The sequence below is a fragment of the Macadamia integrifolia genome, chromosome 11, assembly GCF_013358625.1.
Source record: "Macadamia integrifolia cultivar HAES 741 chromosome 11, SCU_Mint_v3, whole genome shotgun sequence".
In the NCBI taxonomy this organism is placed as follows: Eukaryota; Viridiplantae; Streptophyta; class Magnoliopsida; order Proteales; family Proteaceae; genus Macadamia; species Macadamia integrifolia.
The window spans coordinates 13,587,802-13,614,679 of record NC_056567.1 but is presented as its reverse complement, the minus strand read 5'-3'; the positions used below and the strand labels follow the sequence as shown (position 1 = coordinate 13,614,679).

Sequence of the window (26,878 nt, the reverse complement as noted above, 5' to 3'; positions counted from 1 at the left end):
ATGAGATCTTGTAAATCCCCTTTGAAATGATGAATCTAAGGTTTAATAGATGATTTATGTGTTGATCTTGAAGGATTTGAAGAGGTATTGACAAGGTGGAAGAAGCATTGTGGGTTTGAAGTGATTTGGAGGGTTTGAAGTTGTTCTTGAGCAAAGAAGGTAAGATGGTTTCCCATCACTTGAATCTAACCTAGATCTAGGTTAGGACCATCCTATAAGACCTTGAAGGTGTGAAGAATGGGTTTGGAAAAGCCCCATTTGAATCCCCAAAGAATGGAGGAAGTTGGGAAGAAACAGCAGGTTTCCCGCCAAGACCGGTGGGTGGAACTAGTGGGCCATCTGGCCCACCTGTGGGCACCCACCTGAGAGGGCAGGGCCTTCGGGCACAACCGGCGGGCCAGACCGGTGGGCTAACCGACGGGCCACCCTGCCCCCAGTCTTAGCAGGGCCCCCTGGCCCTACCGACGGGCCAAACCGGTGGGCCAATCGGCGGGCCCCTACCTGCCAGTCCAAATCGGTGGGCCAAACCGGTGGGCCAGACAGCCCACCTGTCTGACCCACCTGTGCAACCCCGAAGGTGATTTTTCATCCGATTGGACCCAAATCGGACGTGCGACCTTCTTTTAACGTTCTAAACATGATTTTGTCATCATATCTCGTTAATTTTGATCCTAAAATGGTGAAGTACTAACCCCGCTCGATCATGTTAGGTTCACCAAATCCTACACGCTTCTCGCAACGGATCTCACCCGTACCGAACGGGAATCCTTGTACACTACAGGTAAGTGGGGAGAGGACGTTTGGCATTGTTTCAAGGCATTGTTTGGCATTCATTTACTTGTATCTAGTCTAGTCATGCCATCATGAATATGCTATGTAGATTAGTCATCCTCACATTGTTATGCATGTGTGCTATGTTTACTTTCTAAATGCCAAGTGATGAGATGCTTATGTGATGAATGTTGACATCATTGTACATGATGCATTGATAGACTAGATGCCGTAGTTGGCTTGGAAATGAGTGCATTGGTGGCCTTTGGTATGGGACGCGGAGGCACTATGCAATCGTACTATTGTCATATAGGAGCATGCGGTTTAGGATTTCACCGTCCCGTGCTACGACCCTTCCCAAGAGGGGTTAAGGTGTTAGGTTATCATTTGGGGGGAAGCAGTGGTCGCGGTTGTCGGGTCACTGTGGCGGTTAGACATAACGCCTGGCGGGTCATTAGGACAGTCGACAACCCCGATGGTATATTCAAGAGGGCCAATCGTACTGCTTTTAAATTGCTGGAGTCAGCACCTTTAATTTCAGTCATTTACATTTCTGTTGAGAGCCGATGGATGGCATTGTTTTTACTTTTCTGAGTACTCACGGTGGGCCTTCTCCGACAGCCCTATGGGAGTATCGCGGGATAGAGTTCGTAGCTCGTACCCAGAGTATACGCGCTGTGGCTGTAGTAGCACTAAACCAAAGACTTAGTAATATTGCTTAGGTGGATGTGATTTAAAATGTATGGCATGGCATGTAGTGCATATGATTGTGTTTTGATGTGTGGACTGCTGTGTGGTCCATCTTACCACTTGCTGAGCTAGTGAGCTCATCCCACGTATGCACCCCTTTTTAGATGATTTTGAAGGTCATTCATTTGAAGAGCACGGGTCGGGTCCCACGGTTGAGTTTCCTGAAGAGGACTGGTGGGCCCCTGAGGAGTTAGAGCATGGCACTGACTGCTCGTGCGAGAGTTGTGCTGTGAGACTGCAGTTCTAATGCCGAGCTATGCTCCACTCCTGAGGCCGAGCTGAGCTCTACCATGTGATGCCGAGCTGGGCTCAACCCTTGATGCCGAGCTGAGCTCTAGCTTTTGATACCGAGTCGAGCTGTGTACTCTGATTATTTTGATGGTTTCCTTTATGTACTTGATATGTGAATTGTACTTTTATTGTGTAAATATCATGTCGTAGGGCCCACATGTATATAACTATTGTATCACAATTCGGGTATCAAGTATTATGGAATTATTCACAGGTAAAACTTAGTCTTTCGCTAATCTGATAAGTTCTTATTAGTTGTGTGTATGCTGTGGTGGAATACAGTATCAGATGATCCTGGCAAGTTTGGGTTAACCGGTGTTAACCCGGTCACTGGCCCGGTTCAGTGTGAATGGGGTGTGACAAACGGTTGTATCAGAGCGTGATGCTCTGCTCCACTCACAGTATACCATTAGAATCCCGTAGACTCTATAATAGGGAAATGGGGTTGGGTTAATGTAAAAGCTTTAAAGAGTAAAAGCCAAGGAATGAAGTATGAAAAGGGTTGCATTAGATGTTGCATTCATGGCATGCGTGAGAGTAGATAAAAGGTAAATAAGTTGATGTTATAACCTATAGAGTACTAGTTTGACGAAATTTCGGCAGCATAACGGCGTAAAATGGGATTTTCAAAAATTTACACACAAACACCTGATAAACAACAGATAATATGATATAACAATGATCAACAGTAGCAAAATACACCACAACTAAACTACCCAAGTGTTCAACATATGATTTCACCACAAAAATCGCTATCAAAATATATTATTCCACAAATGAATCCAGTTACAGTGCAAATACAAGGAATAAGAAGAAATGAAATATACAACAAGGTCCACAAAAAAAAAAAGGAAAAATAGATAAATAGCTGGTGTGGGCGAGCTAAGCCCTCACTGGTCATCGTCGTCATCATCGATGATCACCACGTTCACCGAAGGCCTAGAGTTGATGTCGAGGCGGTGGTCGTAATAGTCAAACCTCGCGTTCACTAGCCGTACTACCCTCCGTAGTCGGCCAAAATCTACGGACATGGCTTTAGCCGTGGTGCTCAAGTCCTGGCCCAGCTGGAGAAAGGAGTTCTCCAAAGTGGCCTGCCTCTCCAGGATGCGTTCCTCCCTGGAAGCATTCTCGTCCAGCCTTCTCAGTAGCTGAACTTGGCCATCCTACAGGGCCCGCATGGTGGACATCATGCCCTCAAAATCGTACGCACCACCCTCAGGTGGTGGGGCTCTATGCGGTGAGGCTGTAGCCCTGGAGGAACTAGGACCGGGGCCTCTCGACTCCTGAGGCACCTCCTCAGGGATGCCATCACCCACCAGATCATCCCCCTCATCCTGAGGAACATAGTCCTCATCCTCTCCGCCGGACTCCTCCTCCATGGGGACATACTCCATAGGGGCAGCCCTCCTACCCCTACCTCTCTGAGCTCCTGCTCTCGGAGGTGTATCCATAAGGGTACGGAGACCCATCCTCAGGAGGTTACAACTATCGAACCTATCAGCCAGAGCCTTGCCCTCCTCGCCGCTCAGGTCCACCCCGAAGAACTCGAAGATCCTAGTGAGGATCCTGCCATAAGGGAATCCTCCATCCTCAGGGTGGGAAGTGTGGTGCTCCATCGTCGTGAGGATGATATAGGGCAGGCACAAGTGCTCGACACCTCCCTCTACGACCGTGAAGATGCAGAAAGCGATGAAGACCGCCATGAAACCCACCTGGTTCCGGTGACCTCCTCTGGGGAGCTGGTTGAACTGGACTAAACGGGCAAATAAGCGAACCTCGGGGTGGAATGATGTCTCGGACTCCGGACGGGTGCTGCTACCGCAGATGGTCTCGTAGATGAAGTCCGGCGTCTCTATGCTCATGAATGGTCCCAGAGGCTTACTCCTGGGAGGACTGTAGTATCGGTGACCAGCTGCCAATATGCCCAAGATGCTGGCCAAGGTATCCACAGTCAACTGGATGTCGACCCCCTTCACCAAGCTGACTATGGTGAACTCCCCGTATGGATAAGACACCTCTAAGTTGCAGTAGAACCGGCGGACTAGCTGCTCGTAGCATGGACGGTCTACGTGGAGGATAGACTCCTAGCCCAGTGCTGAGAACCTCTCCTGAAGCTGAGCCTTGTGAAAGTCGTCGACTACCACGGTCTTCTCCATCATCACCGACCTCTTCAGGAAAATCGGCCAGTTGGCTGCTGCCTTTGCACTAAGGAAGAGCTCCTCATCATAGTCTGTAGGGTCAGACCGGGAAGGTCCGGGTCTCCCTGTGCGGGGGGCTAAAGAGCTAGTTTCAGCACTCTTCCGCTTAGAAGCGGTAGTCTTACGTCGAACGCCAGAGGAAGAGGGTCCCTTTCCGGTGCGAGATGACATCCTGGCAAGAAAAGAAAGTGGGGTGAGTAAAGAAAGGAAAATGATTGCAGTAAAAGGGAAACCCAAAACCCAAATTCTCGTAAAATGGAAATGGCGACAAGCTAGAAATGATAGGGAGCCAATGGATATGATGCATGGTAGGTGACAAAGCGGGAATACATGATAAAACAGCAAAATGACAGCAAAGAGCATATTTAACATGAGGGGATTCGATTCCAATGTGCAAATTCAAACACAATGGAGTACAACTTGAAACCATAGGTATAAGACGAAATGCATTGGTAGCAGGATCATGAAAGTACAAAAACATACCCAAATAGACTATAGAGGTCCACGAATACAAGTATGTGATGAAGATTAAGGAAACCCAATACTAAAGAGGGGTTTTTTATGGGGAGACATGGGGATTCCAAGCAAAAGAGACATTTCACAAGTTCTATAGTATGTTAAGCACAAATCAAGTATAATGCATCACAAATGAATCATTAATTGGAGAAAAAGAGCGAGAATTTTAGAAATCCCCAATTTTGGAAAACTAGGGCACGATTTGGGGTTTCTCTCCAAATGAGGAGATAAATCCTAATAAACTAGGAATGATCACAAGAGAAACATCACAATCACATGGCAACACTATTCTATGGAGAGGAATATGGAAAGAAAGCCTAGACTAAAGTCTACACATGCATTTCTACCCCCAAGTGAAAATTCTGAGAAAGGAGAAGAAGAAACTTACTTGAAAGGGGGAGAGTTGAATCTTCTCAAAAGCGCCGAGTTGATGAGTAGAGTCGCGAGTAGAAGTGCCGAGGAGACCTCCAAGATCGCCCAAGGAAGAGAGGGAGAGAGAGAAAGGAGTTGGGGAAGAGACAAGACAGAACAGGGTCTATAGGGCCCTGTTTGTGTTTTTACTCGGCCAGGATCAGCGGGCCCGACCGGCGGGCCCCTACCCGCCGGTGCAGCCCACCGATTGTGTAAACTTGGGAAAATGTTGAAATTTTTTTTATGATATTACTACATGTTTATATTGATTATTATTATTATTATTGTTCCTATGTTAATGTGTTATGGTCAAGTGGGACCATTGACACACCTGTTGGGGCATTGGCCCTGTATCTTGGAATTAAGTTGTGGTAAATTACAGGCTATCATACACTACAACACCTTATGTGATAGCATAAAATTGTGTGCCGAAATCGATTCTACAGTGTTTAACCAATATGGTGCGTGATATGTTCCAGGTACAGGGATACGATGGTACGTACTAGATCCGGTAGCAATGCCCGAGGTACCTCACGTGGTCCTCGTCCGGTCGGTCGACCACTAAATCCCAGAGGGTCCCGCTCTATGGGGAAATCCTCACCTCCACCACCTCCAGAGACCCTTGGTCAGGATGGGGCACATGGGGACCCACCTATGACTACACTCCTGGACCCTCCACCGGTCATTACTCTGGGAGATGTTGCTACTATAATTCAGCAGTCACAACAGGCTTTTCAGCAACAAATGCTTTAGCAACAGTAAGCATTTATGACTGCTATTCAGCAACAACTAGACCTTTCTCAATCGGGTCATCCTCCCCGGGTACTTACTCCACAGGACCTGCCTGTAGGGTCTGGTACGGGACCACAAGGGGGAGGTACACCTCCAATTCCATCATTCAATATTCCTCAGTATGGGATGCCTCCTCCATAATCTTACTATCCAGCTTATGCTCCTAACTTCCTGCCGACGAATAGTACGTCAAAGGTAGTGGAGTCATTCAAGAGGAACTTATCATCTGTATTCTCTAAGGTGGGGAGTGATCCTCTGGAACCGGACCAATGGATCCAAGAACTAGAGAAAATATTTGAGGTGCTTGAGTGCACGGATGCATAGAAACTCATTTGTGCTGGGTTGCAACTCAAGAAGGAGGCAAATTCTTGGTGGCAAGCCTCTAAGCCCATATTGCTGGCTGCCCATCCAGAACCCACTTGGGAACAGTTCAAGGAGTTGTTCTTGGACAACCATTATCCACGCAGCTTCAGAGACCGCAAGGAGACTGAGTTTATGGCTTTAACTCAGGGAGGTAAGACTGTCCTTGAATACCAACAACAATTCGAGAGTTTGTTCCATTTTGCCCTAAGGCATATGAGGACAGCTGAAGAGAAGGCCGCGAGATTCCTAAAAGGCCTAAAAGCATCCATTGGGTCTGTACTTGAAGTCTTGGATTTGACTGACTATGGCCAGATTGTGTAGAAGGCCAAGACCATGGAGGATAAGCAAAGGGGAAAGCAGTCCCTCACCCCTGGACTGTGGAAGAGAACAAACCCATTTCCGGATATGGGAAACTCCTCCAAGGCATACCGTGGATCGTACAGTTCTGGTCCTATGTATAGGCAGCCCTATAGGCCATCTGGCTACCCTGCTAGACCAGCTGGTGGTTCGGGTTCCACATCTTTTCGCCCGAACACTAGTGCGGCACCTATAGCTCCAAGGCCACCTCGACTTCCATCTGTATCGGGGCAAGTGCAGAGGGGCCCCGCCCCAGTTTCAACATCTCAGATTCGTTGCTTCAACTGCCATTCTTATGGGCATTATGCAAAAGACTGTCGGGTCAGACCAGCCTTGCCCTCCAGTCAGCCCTCTGCGTACCGACCTCCCTTAGCTCGGGGGAATCAACCGCAGGGAAGGATGTATGCTCTATCAGCCAAGGAAGCTGAGGCCAGTACAGAAGTAGTAGCAGGTACATTTTAAATTAAGAATTTTCTTATGTTAAATATTGATGACCTACTGAAATTATATGCATTGTTACACTAGGTATCCTACTCATATCAGGCATACCAGCCTATGTTTTATTCGATTCAGGAGCTACTCATTCATTCGCATCTAAGAGATTTACAGAGAAACTGGGGATGCCACCCAGGATCCTAGATCAAGGAATGATTGTTAGTATGCCTACGGGTAAAGTTACATAGTTGAAGGAGGTGTATGGGTCGTGCCCAGTGGAAATTAGTGGGAAGAATTTTGATGCGCAACTCATTAAGTTCAATATGCAGAATTTCGATGTTATACTGAGTATGGATTGGTTGTCGGCTCATCGAGCTAATGTAATGTGTGCGGAAAAGCTAATTAGGGTGACAGATGACAAAGGGAAAGAATTAGTATACCGAGCAGATAAAATGAAAAGGGTGAGGAAGGTCCTTGTCTCTGCTCTTCAAGTGGTAAAATTGCTAGAAAGTGGATGTCAGGGTTACTTAGCATCGGTACTTGATGTTGATGCAAGAATTACACCTCTAGAAGAGGTAAAGGTGGTTAAAGAGTTTCCTGACGTCTTCCCAGATGATCTGATGCATTTACCACCTGATAGAGAGTTGGAGTTTGCCATAGATTTGACTCCTGGAGCAGCTCCAGTATCTAAGGCTCCATACAGGATGGCGCCAGCTGAATTGAAGGAGTTGCAGATGCAGTTGCAGGAACTATTGGAAAAGGGGTTTATTCGCCCAAGTGTTTCACCTTGGGGTGCCCCCGTATTGTCTGTCAAGAAGAAAGATGGCAGCTTGCGTATGTGCATCGATTACCGGGAATTAAATAAGCTAACCATTAAGAACCGGTATCCATTGCCACGCATTGATGATCTATTTGACCAGTTGCAGGGGGCCAGAGTATTTTTAAAGATAGACCTTCGATCCGGCTATTATCAGCTCAAGATAAAAGAAGTGATATACCCAAAACAGCATTTAGGACTCGGTATGGTCACTATGAGTTCCTGGTGTTATCTTTCGAGTTAACCAATGCACCGGCAGCATTCATGGATCTAATGAATCAAGTATTTCAAGATGTGCTCGATAAATGGGTAATTGTTTTTATTGACGACAACTTGATCTACTCCAAGACCGGAGAGGAGCACACTCAACATTTGAGAATGGTGTTACAGAGGTTAAGAGAACAACAGTTGTTTGCCAAGTACAGTAAGTGTGAATTCTGGCTTGAACAAGTTGGATTCCTGGGGCACGTAGTGTCTAAAGCTGGAATCGAAGTAGATTCTGATAAGGTGAAGGCAGTAGTGGAATGGGAAAGCCCCAAGAATGTTACTGAAATTAGAAGCTTCTTGGGTTTGGCTGGATACTACCGGTGTTTCATTGAGAATTTTGCCCGAATCTCAGCACCAATGACCAGATTAACCAAAAAGGGTGTGAAATTCGACTGGGCAGAGGAATGTGAGAGGAGTTTCCAGGAATTGAAGAAGAGGTTGGTGTCGGCCCCTGTGTTGACCATCCCTGAAGGCACAGGTGGAATGACAGTCTACACTGATGCTTCCAAAGTTGGTTTGGGTTGCGTTCTCATGCAACATGGTAAAGTAATAGCGTATGCATCCCGACAACTAAAGGAGTATGAGAAGAACTACCCCACTCATGATTTAGAACTAGCCGCAGTCATTTTTTCCCTTAAGATTTGGCGACATTATTTGTATGGGGAGAAGTGTGAGATATACAGTGATCACAAAATCCTGAAGTACTTCTTCACCCAGAAGGATCTGAACATGAGACAGAGGAGATGGCTTGAGCTCATGAAGGATTATAACTGTGACATTCAGTATCATCCCGACAAGGCAAATGTAGTGGCAGATGCATTGAGTCGGAAGACACAGACTGTATCGCTCTCATACTTAGCAGTCAGCCCACCACTCGTGCAAGAGGCGATACTAATGGATGAAACCCTCTTATATGAAGGGGCAACCTTAGAGCTTGAACCTCAACCAGAAAACCTTAAATGGTTGACTGTATCCTTGATGGCTTTACAGGTGCATCCGGAAATTAGGCAAGAGGTAATAATGAAGCAACCTTTGGATCCTGAATTGCAGCGGATCAGAGTTAAGGTTCAAGATCAAACAATGAACGACCCATATTTTGTTTTAGCCAGTGATGGGGCATTGATGTTTCGAGGCAGATTGTGTGTACCTGATGATTTGGATATATAAGACAAGATAGTGAGAGAAGCACACAGCTCCGAGTACTCACTCCACCCAGGAAGTACCAAGATGTATAAAGACCTCAAACAAAATTACTGGTGGCCAAGCATGAAAGTCACCATAGCTCTATATGTGGCGACTTGTCTTACATGCCAGAAAGTAAAAGCTGAGAGGCATCGACCTTATGGTACTCTTCAGCCATTCCCAGTACCAGAATGGAAGTGGGAAAAGATTACAATGGACTTCGTCACCGGACTACCAAGTACACCTAAGGGAATGGACGCGATATGGGTGATCGTTGATCGGCTTACCAAGACTGCTCATTTCATTCCCATCAAGACCAAGTTCTCCATGGCCAAACTAGCACAACTTTACATGGACAATATAATGCGCTTACATGGAGTGCCAGTGAGCATTGTTTCAAATAGGGACCCAAGGTTCACTTCCAGATTTTGGAAAAGCTTGCAGCGTGCCTTGGGATCACAGCTGAATTTGAGTACGGCTTTCCACCCACAAACTGATGGTCAGTCAGAGATAACCATACAGATATTAGAGGACATGCTCAGGGCATGTACGATGGAGATGAGTGGCAGTTGGGAAGATTATATATCACTTATGGAGTTTTCCTATAACAACAGTTACCAAGCTACAATTGGGATGGCTCCGTATGAGGCATTATATGGCAAGAAGTGTAGAACTCCGTTGTATTGGGATGAGGTAGGCGAACGTCGAATGTTAGGACCTGAGATGATACAGATGACTTGTGACAAAGTCGACGTTATTAGAGAACGGATTAAAGCAGCTCAGTCCTGTCAAAAGAGCTATGAGGACACCCGCAGAAAAGACATTGAATTTCAGCCAGGAGAAAAGGTATTTCTCAAAATCTCTCCTACTAAAAGGTTGCAAAGGTTTCACAGAAAGGGGAAGTTGAGCCCTAGATACATTGGACCATTTGAGATCTTAGCCCGGGTTGGCTCAGTAGCCTATATGCTTGCTCTGCCACCTTCACTTGGGGATGTTCATAATGTATTCCATGTATCTATGCTGAAGCGATATGTTCATGACCCCTCTCATGTATTACCCGTGGAGCCAGAATACCTTGAAGCTGACATGACCTATACAGAGCAGCCAGCTAAAATTTTGGACCAGAAGGTGAAAACCCTTCGCAACCGCTCCATTTCCTATGTAAAAGTGCAATGGGCTGATCATTCACTTGAAGAAGCATCTTGGGAGGTAGAGCATGAAATGCAAGCCAAGTACCCTCATCTTTTTTATCAACCAGGTACGCAATTTCAAGGACGAAATTTTTCAGAAGGGGGGATAATGTAATACCCTACTTCTTAAACCCAGTCTGATTAAGTGGTTGACCCGGTTTAACCATGCAGGAACCGAACCAGAGGGAGTTAGAGCGGGTTCCTTATGGGCTATGATGGCAAGGGTGACCTTAAACACCGGCTGGCCCGACAAGTCTGAGCCAGTGCCAGAAGAGACGGGAGTGCCCAAGCCGTGTACATGCACCTACCATAAGGCCATGTACGGATAAAGCAGGTATGGTAGCCGTATATTAAGGTATATACGTATCTTACATCATATGCTAGGGTGGGGTTCGCGCCAGGCCCGAACTCTGTCAAAATCCCAAGTTCTGGCCCTCAGGTGGGCGGACAGGTGGGCGCACCCACCCACCTGAGTGACCCATCCATGTGAACTATTCAGTTAATTAGGAAATATATATATATAGCATTTATGATTTTTTTTCCTTTCATTTATGACACCCGTATGTTGGTGAGGATAGTAAAGAGGAGAGAGAAAAGAAAGGGAAGAAGAAGGGAAGAGAAGGAAGAGGAAGAAGAGAAGGATTTCAGTGGCGCCGAAGCTTGATCTTCCCATTCCGACGCTGGGAGAGTGATCTTCAACTCTAGATCTACATTTAGAGGTAAGCAAAGTTGGGTTCCTTGAACATTCACCATACCCAAGCTTAAACCCTTGATTCGAGTAGGTTTCTTGAGATCTTGTAAATCCCCTTTGAAATGATGAATCTAAGGTTTAATAGATGATTTATGTGTTGATCTTGAAGGATTTGAAGAGGTATTGACAAGGTGGAAGAAGCATTATGGTTTTGAAGTGATTTGGAGGGTTTGAAGTTGTTCTTGAGCAAAGAAGGTAAGATGGTTTCCCATCACTTGAATCAAACCTAGATCTAGGTTAGAACCATCCTATAAGACCTTGAAGGTGTGAAGAATGGGTTTGGAAAAGCCCCATTTGAATCCCCAAAGAATGGAAGAAGTTGGGAAGAAATAGCAGGTTTCCCGCCAAGACCGGTGGGTGGAACCGTTGGGCCATCTGGCCCGCCTTTGGGCACCCACCTGAGAGGGCAAGGCCTTTGGGCACAACCGGCAGGCCAGACCGGTGGGTCAACCAGCGGGTCCCTACCCGTCGGTCCAAACCGGTGGGCCAAACCGGTGGGCCAGATAGCCCACCTATGCAACCCCGAAGGTGATTTTTCGTCCGATTGGACCCAAATCGGACGTGCGACCTTCTTTTAACGTTCTAAACATGATTTTGTCATTGGATCTCGTTAATTTTGATCCTAAAATGGTGAAGTACTAACCCCGCTCGATCATGTTAGGTTCACCAAATCCTACACGCTTCTCGCACCGGATCTCACCCGTACCGAACGGGAATCCTTGTACACTACAGGTAAGTGGGGAGAAGACGTTTGGCCTTGTTTCAAGGCATTGTTTGGCATTCATTTACTTGTATCTAGTCTAGTCATGCCATCATGAATATCCTATGTAGATTAGTCATCCTCACATTGTTATGCATGTGTGCTATGTTTACTTTCTAAATGCCAAGTGATGAGATGCTTATGTGATGAATGTTGACATCATTGTGCATGATGCATTAATAGACTAGATGCCGTAGTCGGCTTGGAAACGAGTGCATTGGTGGCCCGTGGTATGGGACGCGGAGGCACTATGCAATCGTACTATTGTCATATAGGAGCATGGGGTTTAGGATTTCACCGTCCCGTGCTACGACCCTTCCCAACAGGGGTTAAGGTGTTGGGTTATCATTTGGGGGGAAGCAGTGGTCGCAGTTGTCGGGTCACTGTGGTGGTTAGACATAACGCCCGGCGGGTCATTAGGACAGTCGGCAACCCTGGTGGTATATTCAAGAGGGCCAATCGTACTGCTTTTAAATTGCTGGAGTCAGCACCTTTAATTTCAATCATTTACATTTCTGTTGAGAGCCGGTGGACGGCATTGATTTTACTTTTCCGAGTACTCACGGTGGGCCTTCTCCTACAGCCCTATGGGCATATCGTGGGATGGAGTTTGCTGCTCGTACCCGGAGTATACGCGCACTATGGTTGTAGTAGCACTAAACCAAAGACTTAGTAATGTTGCTTAGGTGGATGTGATTTAAAATGTATGGCATGGCATGTAGGGCATATGATTGTGTTTTGATGTGTGGACTGCTGTGTGGTCCATCTTACGACTTGCTGAGCTAGTGAGCTCATCCCACGTGTGCACCCCTTTTTAGATGATTTTACAGGTCATTCATCTAAAGAGCACGGGTTGGGTCCCACGGTCGAGTTTCCTGAAGAGGACTGGTGGGCCCCTGAGGAGTTAGAGCACGGCACTGACTGCTCATGCGAGAGTTGTGCTGCGGGACTACAGTTCCGATGCCGAGCTATGCTCCACTCCTGAGGCTGAGCTGAGCTCTACCATGTGATGCCGAGCTGGGCTCAACCCTTGATGCCGAGCTAAGCTCTAGCCTTTGGTACCGAGCCGAGCTGTGTACTCTGATTATTTTGATGGTTTTCTTTATGTACTTGATATGTGAATTGTACTTTTATTCTGTAAATATCATGCCGTAGGGCCCACATGTATATAACTATTGTATCACAATTCGGGTATCAAGTATTATGGGATTATTCACAGGTAAAACTTAGTCTTCCGCTGATCTGATAAGTTTTTATTAGTTGTGTGTATGCTGTGGTGGAATACAGTATCAGATGATCCTGGCAGGTTTGGGTTAACCGGTGTTAACCCGGTCACTGGCCCGGTTCAGTGTGAATGGGGTGTGACACCATCCATGCCATGGGGCCCACTTAATTCATGGGAAATGTCCACCCATTTCTGGCGTCGGCCAAGTGGCATAGGTTGTCAGGCAGGGTGCATTTAGCGTTGGATCTACGGTAGACTATTGGGCTTCTATGTGTGTTTAAGTGTAGCCAAGAGGGTTTTCGAACTCATTTTCCTCTCTTCTTGATTGTGTGAGCTCTGGTAGTTTTGCTCAATTCTAGACATGTCAAAGCCATTAACCATTTTTTAACATATTTTAGTTTAATTTTTAAACCATCCTATGCCAAAACAAAGCTAAAGTATACTACCTAGGTTTAGTATAAAACCTCGATAATAAATACATGAACCATCCGTGTTTCAGGGGGTTCCCATCTCATCATTGCATAGTTCTTCCAGGGTGTGTGGTGTCTATACAACCGTCAAGCTTCCAGCAGTGATCCTTGGTATGATGCTCCTTACCACAATAGTCGCACTTCCCTAAGCTAAGAACAAGGGACCACCAAATAATGGGGCTACACTAAAGGACTGAGTACTAGAAGCAAGTGCGGATCTCTCACTAGGAGCAATATGAGATTGAGGAAGCATAGTGGTGCAGCGGCTATCTTCAAATTAGATCACAACATAGGCTTGATCAATGGTAGGAAAGGGAGAACGAATTAGAATTTGGGCTCGCAACTGACCGCACTCCACATTCAGCCTTACCAGAAATTCATAGACTTTTGGATCTTGTCCACTCTTTTATGAAATCTAGCGATGTTAGTTAGAGTGGAGGGAACATACTTCTCAAAGAAGTCCAACTCATTCCATAATGTTTTCAACTCATAATAGTACTGTGACAAAGTTAGCCCTCTTTGCTTCAGGTCACGAATCTTCTGACACAGGTAAAAAATCTAAACATCATTCTCCACTTTGGAGTAGATCTCCTATACAGACTTCCATATCTTCGTAAAGTATTCAAGAAGTAGATAACCACGTAAAATTTGTGGCTACATAGAATTGACAACTATAGCCAGAGAATTTACATACTTTCAGTTATCAATCTCAGTACCTATGGTCAGACACTTTGTGGTTCTGATGAGGTACCTATAATAGCCACGAGACTTGATGGTGATACAGATCGAGTATGACCACATAAGGTAGTTTGTACCAACAAGGTTGATAGCATAAGGAGGAAAATTTGGAAGAGCAGAGTTGTCTCCACCAATGGAAGCATAAGAGCTTGTAGACATAATTGCAACTCAAGGGGGTTGCACCAAGAAAAAGACACCATCCAGAGGTAAAAGAAGTGTGCGGAGGGTTATCTAAGTGGGAGAGGGAGTAGTAGAAAGCAACAATCTAGTAATCGATATTGGGAATGGTATGGGTCTCGGCCAATAGAGATTTGGATTAGCCCCGTATCGATTTGGATCAAATGGATTTACCTTTGTTTTTCTTTAAAAATCAGATTTTTGTTTTACTTTATACACTTGATCTGTATGGATCCACCGATACAGGATCGATATATATCTCGGTTGATTCGTACTGATATGAATAAGTCGGATTGGCCAATCCAATATTGATTCCTCAAATTATAGTAGAGAGGGATGAAGTGTGACACCAGTAATGGCATCAAAGAAGAACATTGGAAAAAGAGATTGGGTGAGAAGAGTTACCTTCACGGTACCTTCCTGTTGGGTTTGATGTCTATTATCTAGACCAATTGGTGAGTTTGTTCAATGGTTTTTTTGGGGAAGGTGGAGAGACACCAAGAAGGAGAGAGAGAATGGAAGATGTAGATTCTTCTAAATGATTGAAGGCTTCAAGTGGATGAAATATTCAAGAAGGTGGAGTCTTTTAAGTGGTGGAGCTGATAACCGACCCATCAGATCAGAAGGAGATAAGGATCCACCTCATCCAAATCTTCTCATTTGAATTTTAAAATTCAAATATGATGATCTCATCACCAATGTTATCTTTTACAGTTGTGAAAGAGATTGCACAAGGATTGTTTTTGCTAAATTTTTGAATGATTTCCATTGATGTATAATTGAGTATATACAGATATTTTACAGGTACAATTGGGAGATTGAATCCCATTTAGAAAGGTAATTAACTAAAATTACAACTGTTAGATTTGGTGGGTAAGTTATCAGAAGCTTCCAAATGGTGTAGTATTACGAGGGTGGAAGAGGTGTTCTATAAAAAGAGAGAGATGTTTACCATGAGGGAGAGTGATGGTCCAAGAGAGCATCCAAGATATGAGGATCCAAGTATGAGTTCAAGGGATAAAACACGACTGGAACATGTATAAAAAAACTAATCAAGAAACCAATGTAGAGAAAATGGGAAGAATCAGAGGAAAGAGAATGGTACAATGGAGCTTTGGGCAGAGTTGTTTCAATCCCCTATTAGTCATATGAAGGGTTGATCCCACATTGGTTTTGAAAGCAATTTGATATGGGTTGATATGGTTTCAGTTTTCACATCTTGTAAGCCGAATTATGGGGGTTGAGATCTCCCAAGATTCGTATTAATGATATCAGAGCAGTTGATCTGATCCCAACCCTCACTTAGAATGGGCAATCTGATGCTAGAGTAAAGCCACTTGGAAATGGGTACTTACCGCTAGATAGAACCCCTGTAATAGAGTGGAATCGCTTAGAAAGTTACCTAATTTGAAGTGGACAGCCGTGGATGTTGGTTCAAAAACGTAATGGGTTATTATGATCCCATATCAGCACCATTTTTGTTTGTGCTATTCTATCAATGGTATTACGACAACAATAGAGCAACTTTTTGTTTGCTTCTTTATTTCTGTTTCGTTCCTTTCGAAGATGAGAATTTGCAAAAGATTTAACCAAATGGAATACTATTTGCCAAAGGATTTTAGATTAATCTGGTCACTAAACAGTAAACTAGATCAACCATGACTTCTTGGTATATATCCTTACTTCTTTGGGGGGAGGGTTGGCTTCCCAATTTCTGTGGTCGAGTCATGCTTAAAATAGTAACATAACTAACTTTAAATTAAGCTTTTGAAACTCTAATATGAATCATAAAGATGAAAACAATAATCACTTACTTGGAAGAAACCCCATTCTTGACAAGCAGAGTGTAGCCTCTCCCGTTCTAAGTCACTGGATTCTACTGACAGCAGTTTCTGCAAGTCAATTACAGGGACTGCAGGGAGTGTGGCAGCACCAGAGATGATTGGAGGGTCTTGATCGGTACGGATGTAGCGTGGTGGGATAGTGTTGATGGGCTCCTTCATCAGCTCCTGAACGTTAGGTACAGCTAGAGAACTTCCAAAATTTAGAGATTTGGTCGCCATTATTGGCAAATCTGCTCTGCAGAACTCAGGACTTGGTTTGGTTGGGAAGTATAAAAATTCTCTCCTTTTGAGCTCTTCAAGTAGAATATTTATATTTAGAGGATGGAGACCAATTTCCAGCAACGCCGCGAAATAAGTCAAAATTGGAGTGCTAGACTAATTTGACAGAAATCTCCTCTCCTTAATTATTTTTTGGTTTAATATTTGGGCAAAATGTTCTATGAGCAGCCGTGCATTGTATATGATCATGCACAAAGCCATAGGATAGAATTAGGTGCATTGCCGTAAAGCTTCATTCCATTCAATAGCTTTGTGCATGATTGTATATCATAACCAATCGTATACATTGGATTGAACTCCTCTGTGGTGCAACACAATGTTCGGCACGTATTTAATGCCCAAAAATGCCTTGGACTGCATTTGGATGTCAAATGCGCGTCTAACATTATGTTATACCACATTGAAGCCAAATCCAAAATCCTTCGTTTTCAGGCATTAATATTTTTAATTTCCCATCTTTATTAACAGGTATTATCTTTTGAAGAAAAACACATTCAGACTAACATGATCCAGTAATTTACCAAGAAAAAGACAAACAAGATCCAATAATGCAAATATTACCCCAACAAACATTTCCTTGTCTTGTTTACCGACCTGCGGGCCACGGTGATGTATTCAAATACAAACCAATTGGACCAAAGCTTAGTGGATGGATAGATTAGTTTCATTAAGCCCATGAAACTATTACAATACATTAACCACAACCTAAGAAACTCAGTTAACGAGGCTTTTAAATTCAACAAGGCAAACAATCAAATTCAATCAACAATCATAATCAGATTTCAAAAACCATTCAATAAATTAAAAACAAAACTAAAGAGTAAAAGCTATATTTGTCTGTACCGATCTACTGAATGTACAATTAAACAACTATTAACGTATAAATCAAGACCCGTATGCAGCCCCCTTTCTTTATTGCTAAATTTGAATAAAATAATGAATAATTAAGAAAAAATGGTTTCATTAATACCTTTAGAAGATGGGTTTTCGTTTTTAACACGTTTCTGGTGGGTTTTCATTTTTTACACGTTTCTGGTTTCGTATTGACAATAAGAAACCTGATACCATTCTTTTTTTATGAATCCAATCCTTCTCTAATGGTCAAATCTCAATCAAATTCGAACAGGTAGACTCTTTAAGGTTGTTTCAAGGGTTCCATTAGAGTTTAATCCTTTGGAGGCGGCTTCAACCCGCGACGGCCAACCACAAAAAATTAGGCTAATGCCCACCTTGGCCCGACGAACAAGATTTTGGCGGCTGTTGCCACAAAATTAGCCTAACTCCTATTCTATTGAAATCCAAATGACACCTGATATAGTAAAAATTGACCAATCGATCCTCCTTGCGGCTCCTGATGCTTCAGTCGATCTGCATAGAAGAGAAGACAGGGGAGAGCCGGGATGACCCAACGGAGAACTCTCTGATGCCTAAGTTAGATCTTTCCACAACAGATACTCAAGAAAGTCATCAGTTAAAAGAAGTGATCAATCCGCTCAATGGAGGCTTACCTTGGTATTTATAGGCTATTGATGGAGTGGAGAAAGAGGAAAGTTCGTGAAGAGTTTTACTGGGCGTGGAGTCCTAGAGAGGAATGACTCTCTGATGCTAGGAGTATTTCAGATCCTAGGGTATACTAGGAGAATATTCCCCTCTTATCTCGGAAGTGTCAGCCGTGGGAGGGGTGGATGCCTCTGATGACGTGTAGTGGATAGAGTTCCGTCCATGTGATCAGGGATTACGTTCCTTGAATATAGGAGTGGATGAGAATACGTTTCTGGGAGCCTTGTTTGATGATGCCAGGCCGAGGTGACAGCTCGGCCAGAGATGAAGGCCGAGGTGGCAGTACGACCTGATGAAGGCCGAGGTGGTAGCTCGGGGCTGATGAGGACCGAGGTGGCAGCTTGGGCTGATGGGGGCCGAGGTGGCAGCTTGGGCTAATGGGGGCCAAGGTGGCAGCTCGGGCTGATGGGGTTCGAGGTGGCATCTCGGGCTGGTGAGGACCGAGGTGGCAGTACAGTCTAATGAAGGCCGAGGTGGCAGCTCGGGCTAATGGGATGCCAAGGTGATAGTACGGCCTGATGAAAGCAGAGGTGGTAGTATGGCTTGATGAAGGCCGAGGTGGCAGCTCGGGCTGATGGGATGCCGAGGTGGCAGTACGGCCTGATGAAGGCTGAGGTGGCAATTCAGACTGATGAGATGCCAAGGTGGCAGGTCGGGCTGATGAGATTCCAAGGTGGCAGCTTGGCCTGATAAGAGGCCAGGTGGTAGTTTAGCCTGACAAGGGACCAGAGTGGCAGTGCAGTATTAGTTCGAACACTCCTTGGCCGTGCCGTGGTCAGGAAGATTTACCCTCATCACCAGGCCCCCGCTCTAGTAGTTTGGTTTGGACAGTTAGAGCATTAAATGTGGTTGACTTTCGCGATCATATGCCATTCGTTCAGCGTTTTGTAGTGGTGAACAAGAAGGTCGACAACAAAGCCCTTGTCGCGGCGGCAGCAAAGTCAAGGAAGAAGGAAGCGGCCCAACAGGCCGCCAAGAAGACTGTTGACAAGGATAAGGCCGCGTTGAGCCCTAACCTTAGCATGAAGGTTGCCCCTCTCCCTAGCACGAGTAACAAAGCCTCGCCAATTACTACTGGGGGCAATCCAAAGAAGGAGATGGCCCCGGTAGTTCAATACTCAGCTCGGCACTGGACTCTGGGCTCTCTCAAGGGCAAGGAGCCAGTAGGCTCTGGAGAGAAGGTGCTGGGGTAGACCTGCACACCAGACCAGACTGTAGTAGGCTCGGATGGCCAGAAGAGGAGGCGTTCACCCATGGATGATGCATAGCATGGCAACCCTCCCAAGGTGGTCCAGACGGGGAAGTAACCCATGGATCCCTGGGTGGACCTGTTGGAGAATGGCACTGTGCTAGACCCCATAGCTGCTTGGATTTGTTGTCGCTAGAGCCGTCCTAAGAGGGACATTGCCCGTATGAAGAAGTTGTCTGACATCGACTTCACGGATCAGATCTATGTTTGGATGGGAGACGTAAGTATTTCCTGGTTCTCTTTCTTTCGTATTCACTTGATGTTTCAAGTACTTATTACTCCGTTGTGTCCTTACAGAGTTTTGCTTTTAGGGTTGAGGCTACTCAACGATTTGAGAACATGGCCGTTGGTCATGTTAAGGCTGACGACGAGGTAAAGTGGTAAAGCGTCTCCGTGGGGAGCTTCAAATGGCCACGGGTCAGCTGGAGAATAAGAAGAAAAGGGCATGTTCTGAGGAGCAAAGGGCGAGAGATGTCGAGGAGAGAGCTGGCGAGCTGCTAAACAGCTCAGGACCAACAGAGACCTAGTCAAAGAGAAAGATGCACTACAGAGTGAACTGGCCGAGTCTTAGGAGGCCAGCAAAAAGAAGGAAGTTGCACTTACGACTCGTATTGCCGAGCTAGAAAAGAAGCATCAGGTTGAGCTGACGTCGAATGATGAGGCTGTAGCTGAGAGGTGGCTGAACTTCGAAGTTGGTCAGAAGTGGTTAATTAACGTCAATGTCACTTCATTCCAGGCCAGCTAGGAAGACACCATTCAGTTCATCCTGGGCAAGACACCAAACTATGATTTGTCAGAATATCAGCAGCGCGCTCCTACCCCAACTCCTTTAGTGCAGCTTATCGGCCAAGCCGAGGTCGGTGAAGAGGTGACTCAAACCGACCCAAAAGCAGTCAAATGAGCAATCTCTCTCCTTCTTGAGCCAACCCCCAATCTCCACAATACTGATGTTATTTTCTCCTTTTCCTTCTCTTTCTCCTTTTTACTGAAGTGTTGTAATTTTTTTTTTTATATAAATGTCTCCTTTGGGAGTAGTGTAATTTTGAGGGTTTTTTCCTTCTTTTATTACCTTTTTTCTTTATTCGTTGTACCTCTTCCATTCCCCTGCAAGCGTTGTTCCATTCTCTAGTGGAGCTTGGATTTGTCTTGTGCATCTTAATCTTCTGAAGCGTTATGCCTAGACTTGGATCGTAATGATACCGTGCTAGAGCTCGGTTTTTGGTGGTGCCGAGCTGAGGCTCGGTCATAGTGCTTTGTGTTAAGGTCTTAACATACCAAACTTGGGTTTGGTCTTGATAATTCTGAGTTGGAGCTCGATCTTTATGCCTTAGATGTTAAGGTCTTAGGGGGCCAAACTTTGGTTTGGTCTTGGTAGTGCCGAGTTGGAGCTCAGTCTTAACTGCTGCCGAGCTGAAACTCGGTCTTTATGCATTAGATGTTAAGGTCTTGGGGTGCCAAACTTGGGTTTGGTCTTATTAGTGCTGAGTTGGAGCTCAGTCTTTATGCCTTAGATGTTAAGGTCTTGGGGTGCCAAACTTAGGTTTGGTCTTGGTAGTGCCGAGTTGGAGCTCGATCTTAGATGCTGCCGAGCTAAAGTTCGGTCTTTATACCTTAAATGTTAAGGTCTTAGGGTGTCAAACTTGGGTTTGGTCTTCGTAGTGCTGAGCTGGAGCTCAGTCTTTATGCCTTAGATGTTAAGGTCTTGGGGTGCTAAACTTGGGTTTGGTCTTGGTAGTGTTGAGCTGGAGCTTTGTCTTAGATGTTGCCGAACTGGAGCTCGATCTTTATGCCTTAGATGTTAAGGTCTTGGGATGCCACACTTGGGTTTGGTCTTGGTAGTGCCAATCTGGAGCTCAATCTTAGATGTTGCAGATCTAAAGCTCGGTCTTTATTCCTTATATGTTAAGGTCTAGGGGTGCCAAACTTAGGTTTGGTCTTGGTCGTGCCGAGCTGGAGCTTGGTCTTAGATGTTGCCGAGCTGAAGCTCGATCTTTATGCCTTATATGTTAAGGTCTTGGGGTGCCAAACTTAGGTTTGGTCTTGGTAGTGCCAAGCTGGAGCTCGATCTTAGATACTGCCAAGCTGGAGCTCAGTCTTTATGCCTTAGGTGTTATGGTCTTGGGGTGCCGAACTTGGGTTTGGTCTTGGTAGTGCCAAGCTGGAGCTCGGTCTTAGATGCTGCCGAGTTGAAGCTTGGTCTTTATGCATTAGGTGTTAAGGTCTTAGGGTGCCAAACTTGGGTTTGGTCTTGGTAGTGTCAAGCTAGAGCTCGGTCTATATGCCTTAGATGTTAAGGTCTTGGGGTGTCAAACTTGGAGCTTGATCTTAGATGAGCTGGATATTTGAGAGAACCTTCTTCATTAATTGATACATGGTGTGCACTTGTGACAAATACATTGCCTTGAAATAGAGTCCAATCCACTCCGTAAATGAAATTGAATAATTGAAATATGAAAACTGTGGTGCTAAGAATATAAAATCTATAAGACTAATGCCTGGTCTCATCGGACTTCAATGTGATCTACTGGTAAATTTTTTTGAGATTTTTGACATTCCATGCTCTTGGTATAGCTGTACCCCCTGAGTCTGCAAGTGGTAAGTTCTAGGGTGAACCACATTGGAGACTATGTAAGGGCCTTCCCAGTTCGCACTTAGCTTGCCTTCACTTCTTGGGTCTACTGCAATTGCTTTTCTAAGGACCAAGTCACCTACTAAGAATCCTCATGGCTGGACCTTTCGGTTGTGATATTGCTGCACTTTTTGCTTCTAGTTCATTCCGCACTAGAGCTTCTTATCGAACTTCATCTATGAAGTCGATGTTTGCTTGGAGCCCTGCCTTGTTCTATGATGCTTCAAACACTATCAACCAAAATGAAGCTTGGGTCACCTCTACAGGGGTTAGGCTTTAGTCCCATATGTCAATCGGAACGAAGTTTTCTTTGTAGGGGTCTGAGCTGAGGTACGATATGCCCAATGTACAATGAATAACTGGTCGTCCAGTTCTTCTTCTCCCAGTCCAGCCTCTTTTTTATTCCATCTAGAAGTATGTGGTTGGCCTTTTCTTCCTGGCCGTTCGACTGTGGGTGTGCTACTGTGGTGTTTTGAAAATCAATGTTGAAGTTACTACAGAAGAGCCTGAATTTTTTATTGTCGAATTGTTGCCCATTGTCTGTGACCAGTACTTTTAGGACACCATAACGGTATATGACATCATCCCTTAAGAACTCTTCTATTGCCTACTCAGTGATCTTTACTAGGGGACACACTTTCACCCACTTAGTGAAGTAATCAATAGCAACAATCAAGAACTGGACACCGCCCTTGACTTTCTTGAATTGTCCTAGGATATTCATTCCCCACATCACAAATGGGATCGGGCAGATTATGGAGCTAAGTTCTATAGCCGGGATGTGTGGTATTGGGGCGTGTACTTGATAGTTAAAGTATCGTTGGACGAACTTCATTGTGTCTTACTGCATTTTGGGCCAGTAGAATCCTTGGCGCAACACTTTGTAGGCCAGTGCCCTTCCTCCCATGTGCCCTCCTTAAATTCCTTCATGGATCTCCCGGAGTGTTTCTTCAGCTGGGCTCGATGGTAGGCACTTCAGCAGGGGCCAAGATATTACCCTTTTGTACAGTACTCCTCCTTGAATGGTGTAGTTGGCTGCTCTCCTTTTAACTACCCTTGCTTTTGTCAGATCTTCTGGGAGATGTCCATCTCGTAAATAGCCTGTAATGGGGTCCATCCAGCTCAGCTTGGCTGACTGTGTATTGTTGCATATCACTTCTTGCTCATAGGTAGGTTTGTCCAGTACTTCAAAGTATACCGAGATTGCACAGTCACCGAGTTCTGTTGTAGCTAGTTTGGAGAGGACATCTGCCATTGTATTTTCTTCCCTCGAAATTTGTACCATTACAAACATGTTGAAGCTAGTAATCAAGCGACACGATTCTTTCAGATATTTAGCCATTCTCTCTTCCTTGGCCTCATATTACCCATTGACTTGGTTCAAAATTAGCTGTGAGTCACTATGTGCAACCAGATCTTCTGTCATTACAGCCTTTGCCAGTCTAATTCCGCTATTAGGGCTTCATATTCTGCTTTATTTTTTTGTTGCGGGAATTGTAAATCAGAGGGCATATTGTGTTGTAAATTCCTCTGGGCTCTGCAGCATAAGTCCTGTGTCGCTCGTTGTTGTCGTGCTAGATCCATCAACAAAGAGTTTTCACTTTCTGTTTGGCTCAGCCTCCGCCACTATCTCTTCTTCGATCTATGTACATTCTACCAAGAAATCAGCTAGTGCCTGACCCTTGATTGTACTTCTTGGTTGGTACTCAATATTATGCTCACTTAACTCTATAGCCCAACCCACCATCCGTCCCGCTATGCTAGGGCTGTGGAGTGCCTTCCACAGTGACTGATCCGTTAGTACAACTATGGTGTGTGCTTGGAAGTAAAGTCTCAACTTCCTGGCTGCCACGACCAGTTCTAATGTAAGCTTCTCCATTCTCAAGTACCGGGTTTCTACGTCTACGAGCACGTGACTCACGTAGAAGACAGGCTTTAGGGTCTTTTCTTCCTCTCTTATGAGAACTGCGTTGACAACTACTGAGGAAGTAGCAAGATAGAGTTGTAGCACCTCTTCTAGCTCTGGCCTGCTCAGCAGAGGAGGCCTGGTTAGGTAGGCTTTGATTTCTTCAAAAGTCGCTTCACAATCCTTTGTCCAGCAAAATTGATGGTGTCCTTTTCCTCCTTTCAATAGCTTGAAGAAGGGATGGCACTTGTCTCCAGCTCGGGACAGGAGCCTGTTCAGTGCAGCCAGGAACCCTGTCAGCTTCTGAACTTCGCGAATGTTTCTTGGTGGGCGCATTTCTTGAATGGCCTCAATTTTAGAGGGGTTTGCCTCTATCCCCCTTTGTGATATTAGGAAGCCCAGGAACTTCCCAGAGGTCAATATGAATGCGCACTTGGCAGTATTTGCCTCATCTGGTTCTGCCATAGGACATCGAAGGCTTCCTTTAGATCTAGCACATGATTAGCTCATTTTGCACTCTTAACTAGCATGTTATCAATGTAAACTTTCATGTTTCTTCCAACCTAGATTCGAAACATTGTGTTCACCATCCTCTGGTATGTGGCTCCTGCATTCTTGAGGTCAAAGGCATTGCAGTGTAGCAGTAGTTGCCCTGAGTGGTGAGGAATGCAGTTTTCTCCTTATCTTCCATCTTCATATTTATCTGGTTATAACCGGAGTATGCATCCATGAAAGTCAGCATCTCGTGGCCTACAATTGAGTTTATAAGGTAGTCAATCCTGGGTAAAGGATAGCAGTCCTTGGGACAAGCTTTGTTCAAGTTGGTGTAATCTTTGCGAATCCTCCACTTCCCATTGGACTTCGGAACCATGACTACATTGGCTAGTCAATTGGGTATTTTACTTCCCTCACAAACCCTACAACCAGGAGTTTATCAACCTCTTCATTGATGATGGTGTTCAGCTCAGTCGTAAAGTTCCTGTGCTTTTGCTGGACAGGCTTGAAGCTGGGTTTAACATCTAGACTGTGTTCGTCTATGGCCCATGAGATTCCTGGCATATCAGAATCCTTCCATGCAAAGGTATCAGAGTTTTCACCGAGAAAGTTTAAAACTTCATCATGGCATTGGGAGCTCAGCAATGCTCTGAGCTAAACAGTCTTTGATGGCTCGACCTTAGTAATTGGGAGAGTGAGTAGCTGTTCAATTGGCTCGGCTCTGTTTAGGAGGCTTTCATCGTGGTATCGATGATTTCTACCATACATGCTCGGCCAGAGCATGGCTTCCTGATAGACTTTATAAAGTTGGCATAGCACTCTTGGGATTCCTTTTGGCTGGACTTGCATTCCCCAATTCTGTTGCTGGTAGGGAACTTGACTTTCATATCCTTGGTGGACACAATCGTTCCAAGGCCATTGTGACTAGGTCAGCCATGGATTTTATTATAGGGTGAGACTATCTTGGCAACCATGAAAGAAACCATGGTAGTGGCCATTTGAGCTCTCTGGATGATGGTTACCAACAGGTCAACAACTCCTTCTAGCTTTGTTGGTGTGCCCAAAAATTTATACAAGGGTCCTGGGGCTAGCTTTAAAGCTCCAGTGCCAAGTCCCAGTTTTATAAAGGCTTTGTAGGACATGAGGTCGACGGAAGCTCCTGTGTCCACTAGGACCTGTGGAAGGGGTGATTGGCCACCACTAATTGAAACATGATGGCATCGTTGTGAGGCCAGTTTAGCTCTTTCAAGTGCTTGTCAGAGAATGTGATGGGGTGGATCTGGTCTGAGGGCCTTAACGGACTGTTCTGTGATGAATATGAGATCGTCCGTGAGCTTTGGCCTTTTAAACTGATTCCATCGTGGGTCTGCTCATGATTGTTAGGATGGCTAGACCCATAGGCTGGTTATTGTATGTGTCAGCTCGGTCCATGATTGGTTCCTTGGGCAACTTGGTCCTATCTCGGCTCGACCCGATATCACTCTTCTCAGCTCGGCCAGTTCCCATCATACCTCTAGTTCAAATACTTGTTAAGGTACTTGCCCAGATGAGCTCATCAATTTCCATTTTTAGAGATTTACAGTCTTTAGTGTTATGTCCATGGTCTCGGTGGTATCAGTAGTACCGATTGGGGATCAGTGATGATTTAAAAGTTGTAGAAGATGACTTGAATCCACCACATGAAGATTTCGTTGATTATTCTACAGCACAATCAATTCAATGAAATAGGGCAAAAGAGATGAATGCCACTAGGCTAAGAATTACAAATACAATGACTAGACAACAAAGGATGCCAGAACCAGTTGAAAACTAAAACCGATAACTATTTTGACAAAACTGAAAACCTAAATTGATGTATCAAGTGATGTAGTACTTGTTTTATGTTACATTTATGTATGTGGTACAAGTTAATATATTATTATGAATGTCATCTATTTGGATACTATATTAACTTCTTTGATATTTAAATTACTATTACAGATGACTTCTTCTATGCCCCCATTCATAATAGCAAATTGTGAAATTTACAGGAAGAGTTGTGCTAAATATACAACCAGATTGGGTAAAAATATTGGAAAAGAATTTTTCAAGTATCAAGATTCATATAATTTTTTCATGTGAGTGGACCAACTACATCTATGTAGATGTGATAAAGGTCTATGCAAAGTAAGAACTGTGACGAAAGGTCCAAACAAGGGACAGTATTTTCTATGTTGCCCAAATTCAACTGGGGTAATTTATTTCTACGATTGTTCTATACCTATAGATAATTTTAGATTTTTTTTAATTCGATGTTAAATTTCAACGACCCTAATCACATCTATTATTTGATATAGGTTGATAACCGTGGATATGGTATGTTTGTATGGTTGAAAGATGAAACACATATCTCTACGATATAACATACATTATATTCAGAAAGCTTAACATCAACATCATCCACACCACCGTCCAC

The 26,878-nt window shown here is 44.7% G+C and overlaps 1 protein-coding gene across 1 annotated transcript in view; it reads right to left on the bottom strand.

The window, feature by feature from the left end:
• Positions 1 to 16,583, bottom strand: part of LOC122094317 (protein SRG1-like) — a 24,617-nt gene extending 8,034 nt beyond the window's left edge. The window contains exon 1 of the mRNA XM_042665086.1: positions 16,276 to 16,583. Within this exon, the coding sequence (XP_042521020.1) occupies positions 16,276 to 16,524 (249 nt within the window). The 5' untranslated portion in view covers positions 16,525 to 16,583. The remainder of the gene's footprint in view (positions 1 to 16,275) is intronic.
• Positions 16,584 to 26,878: the final 10,295 nt, after the last annotated feature.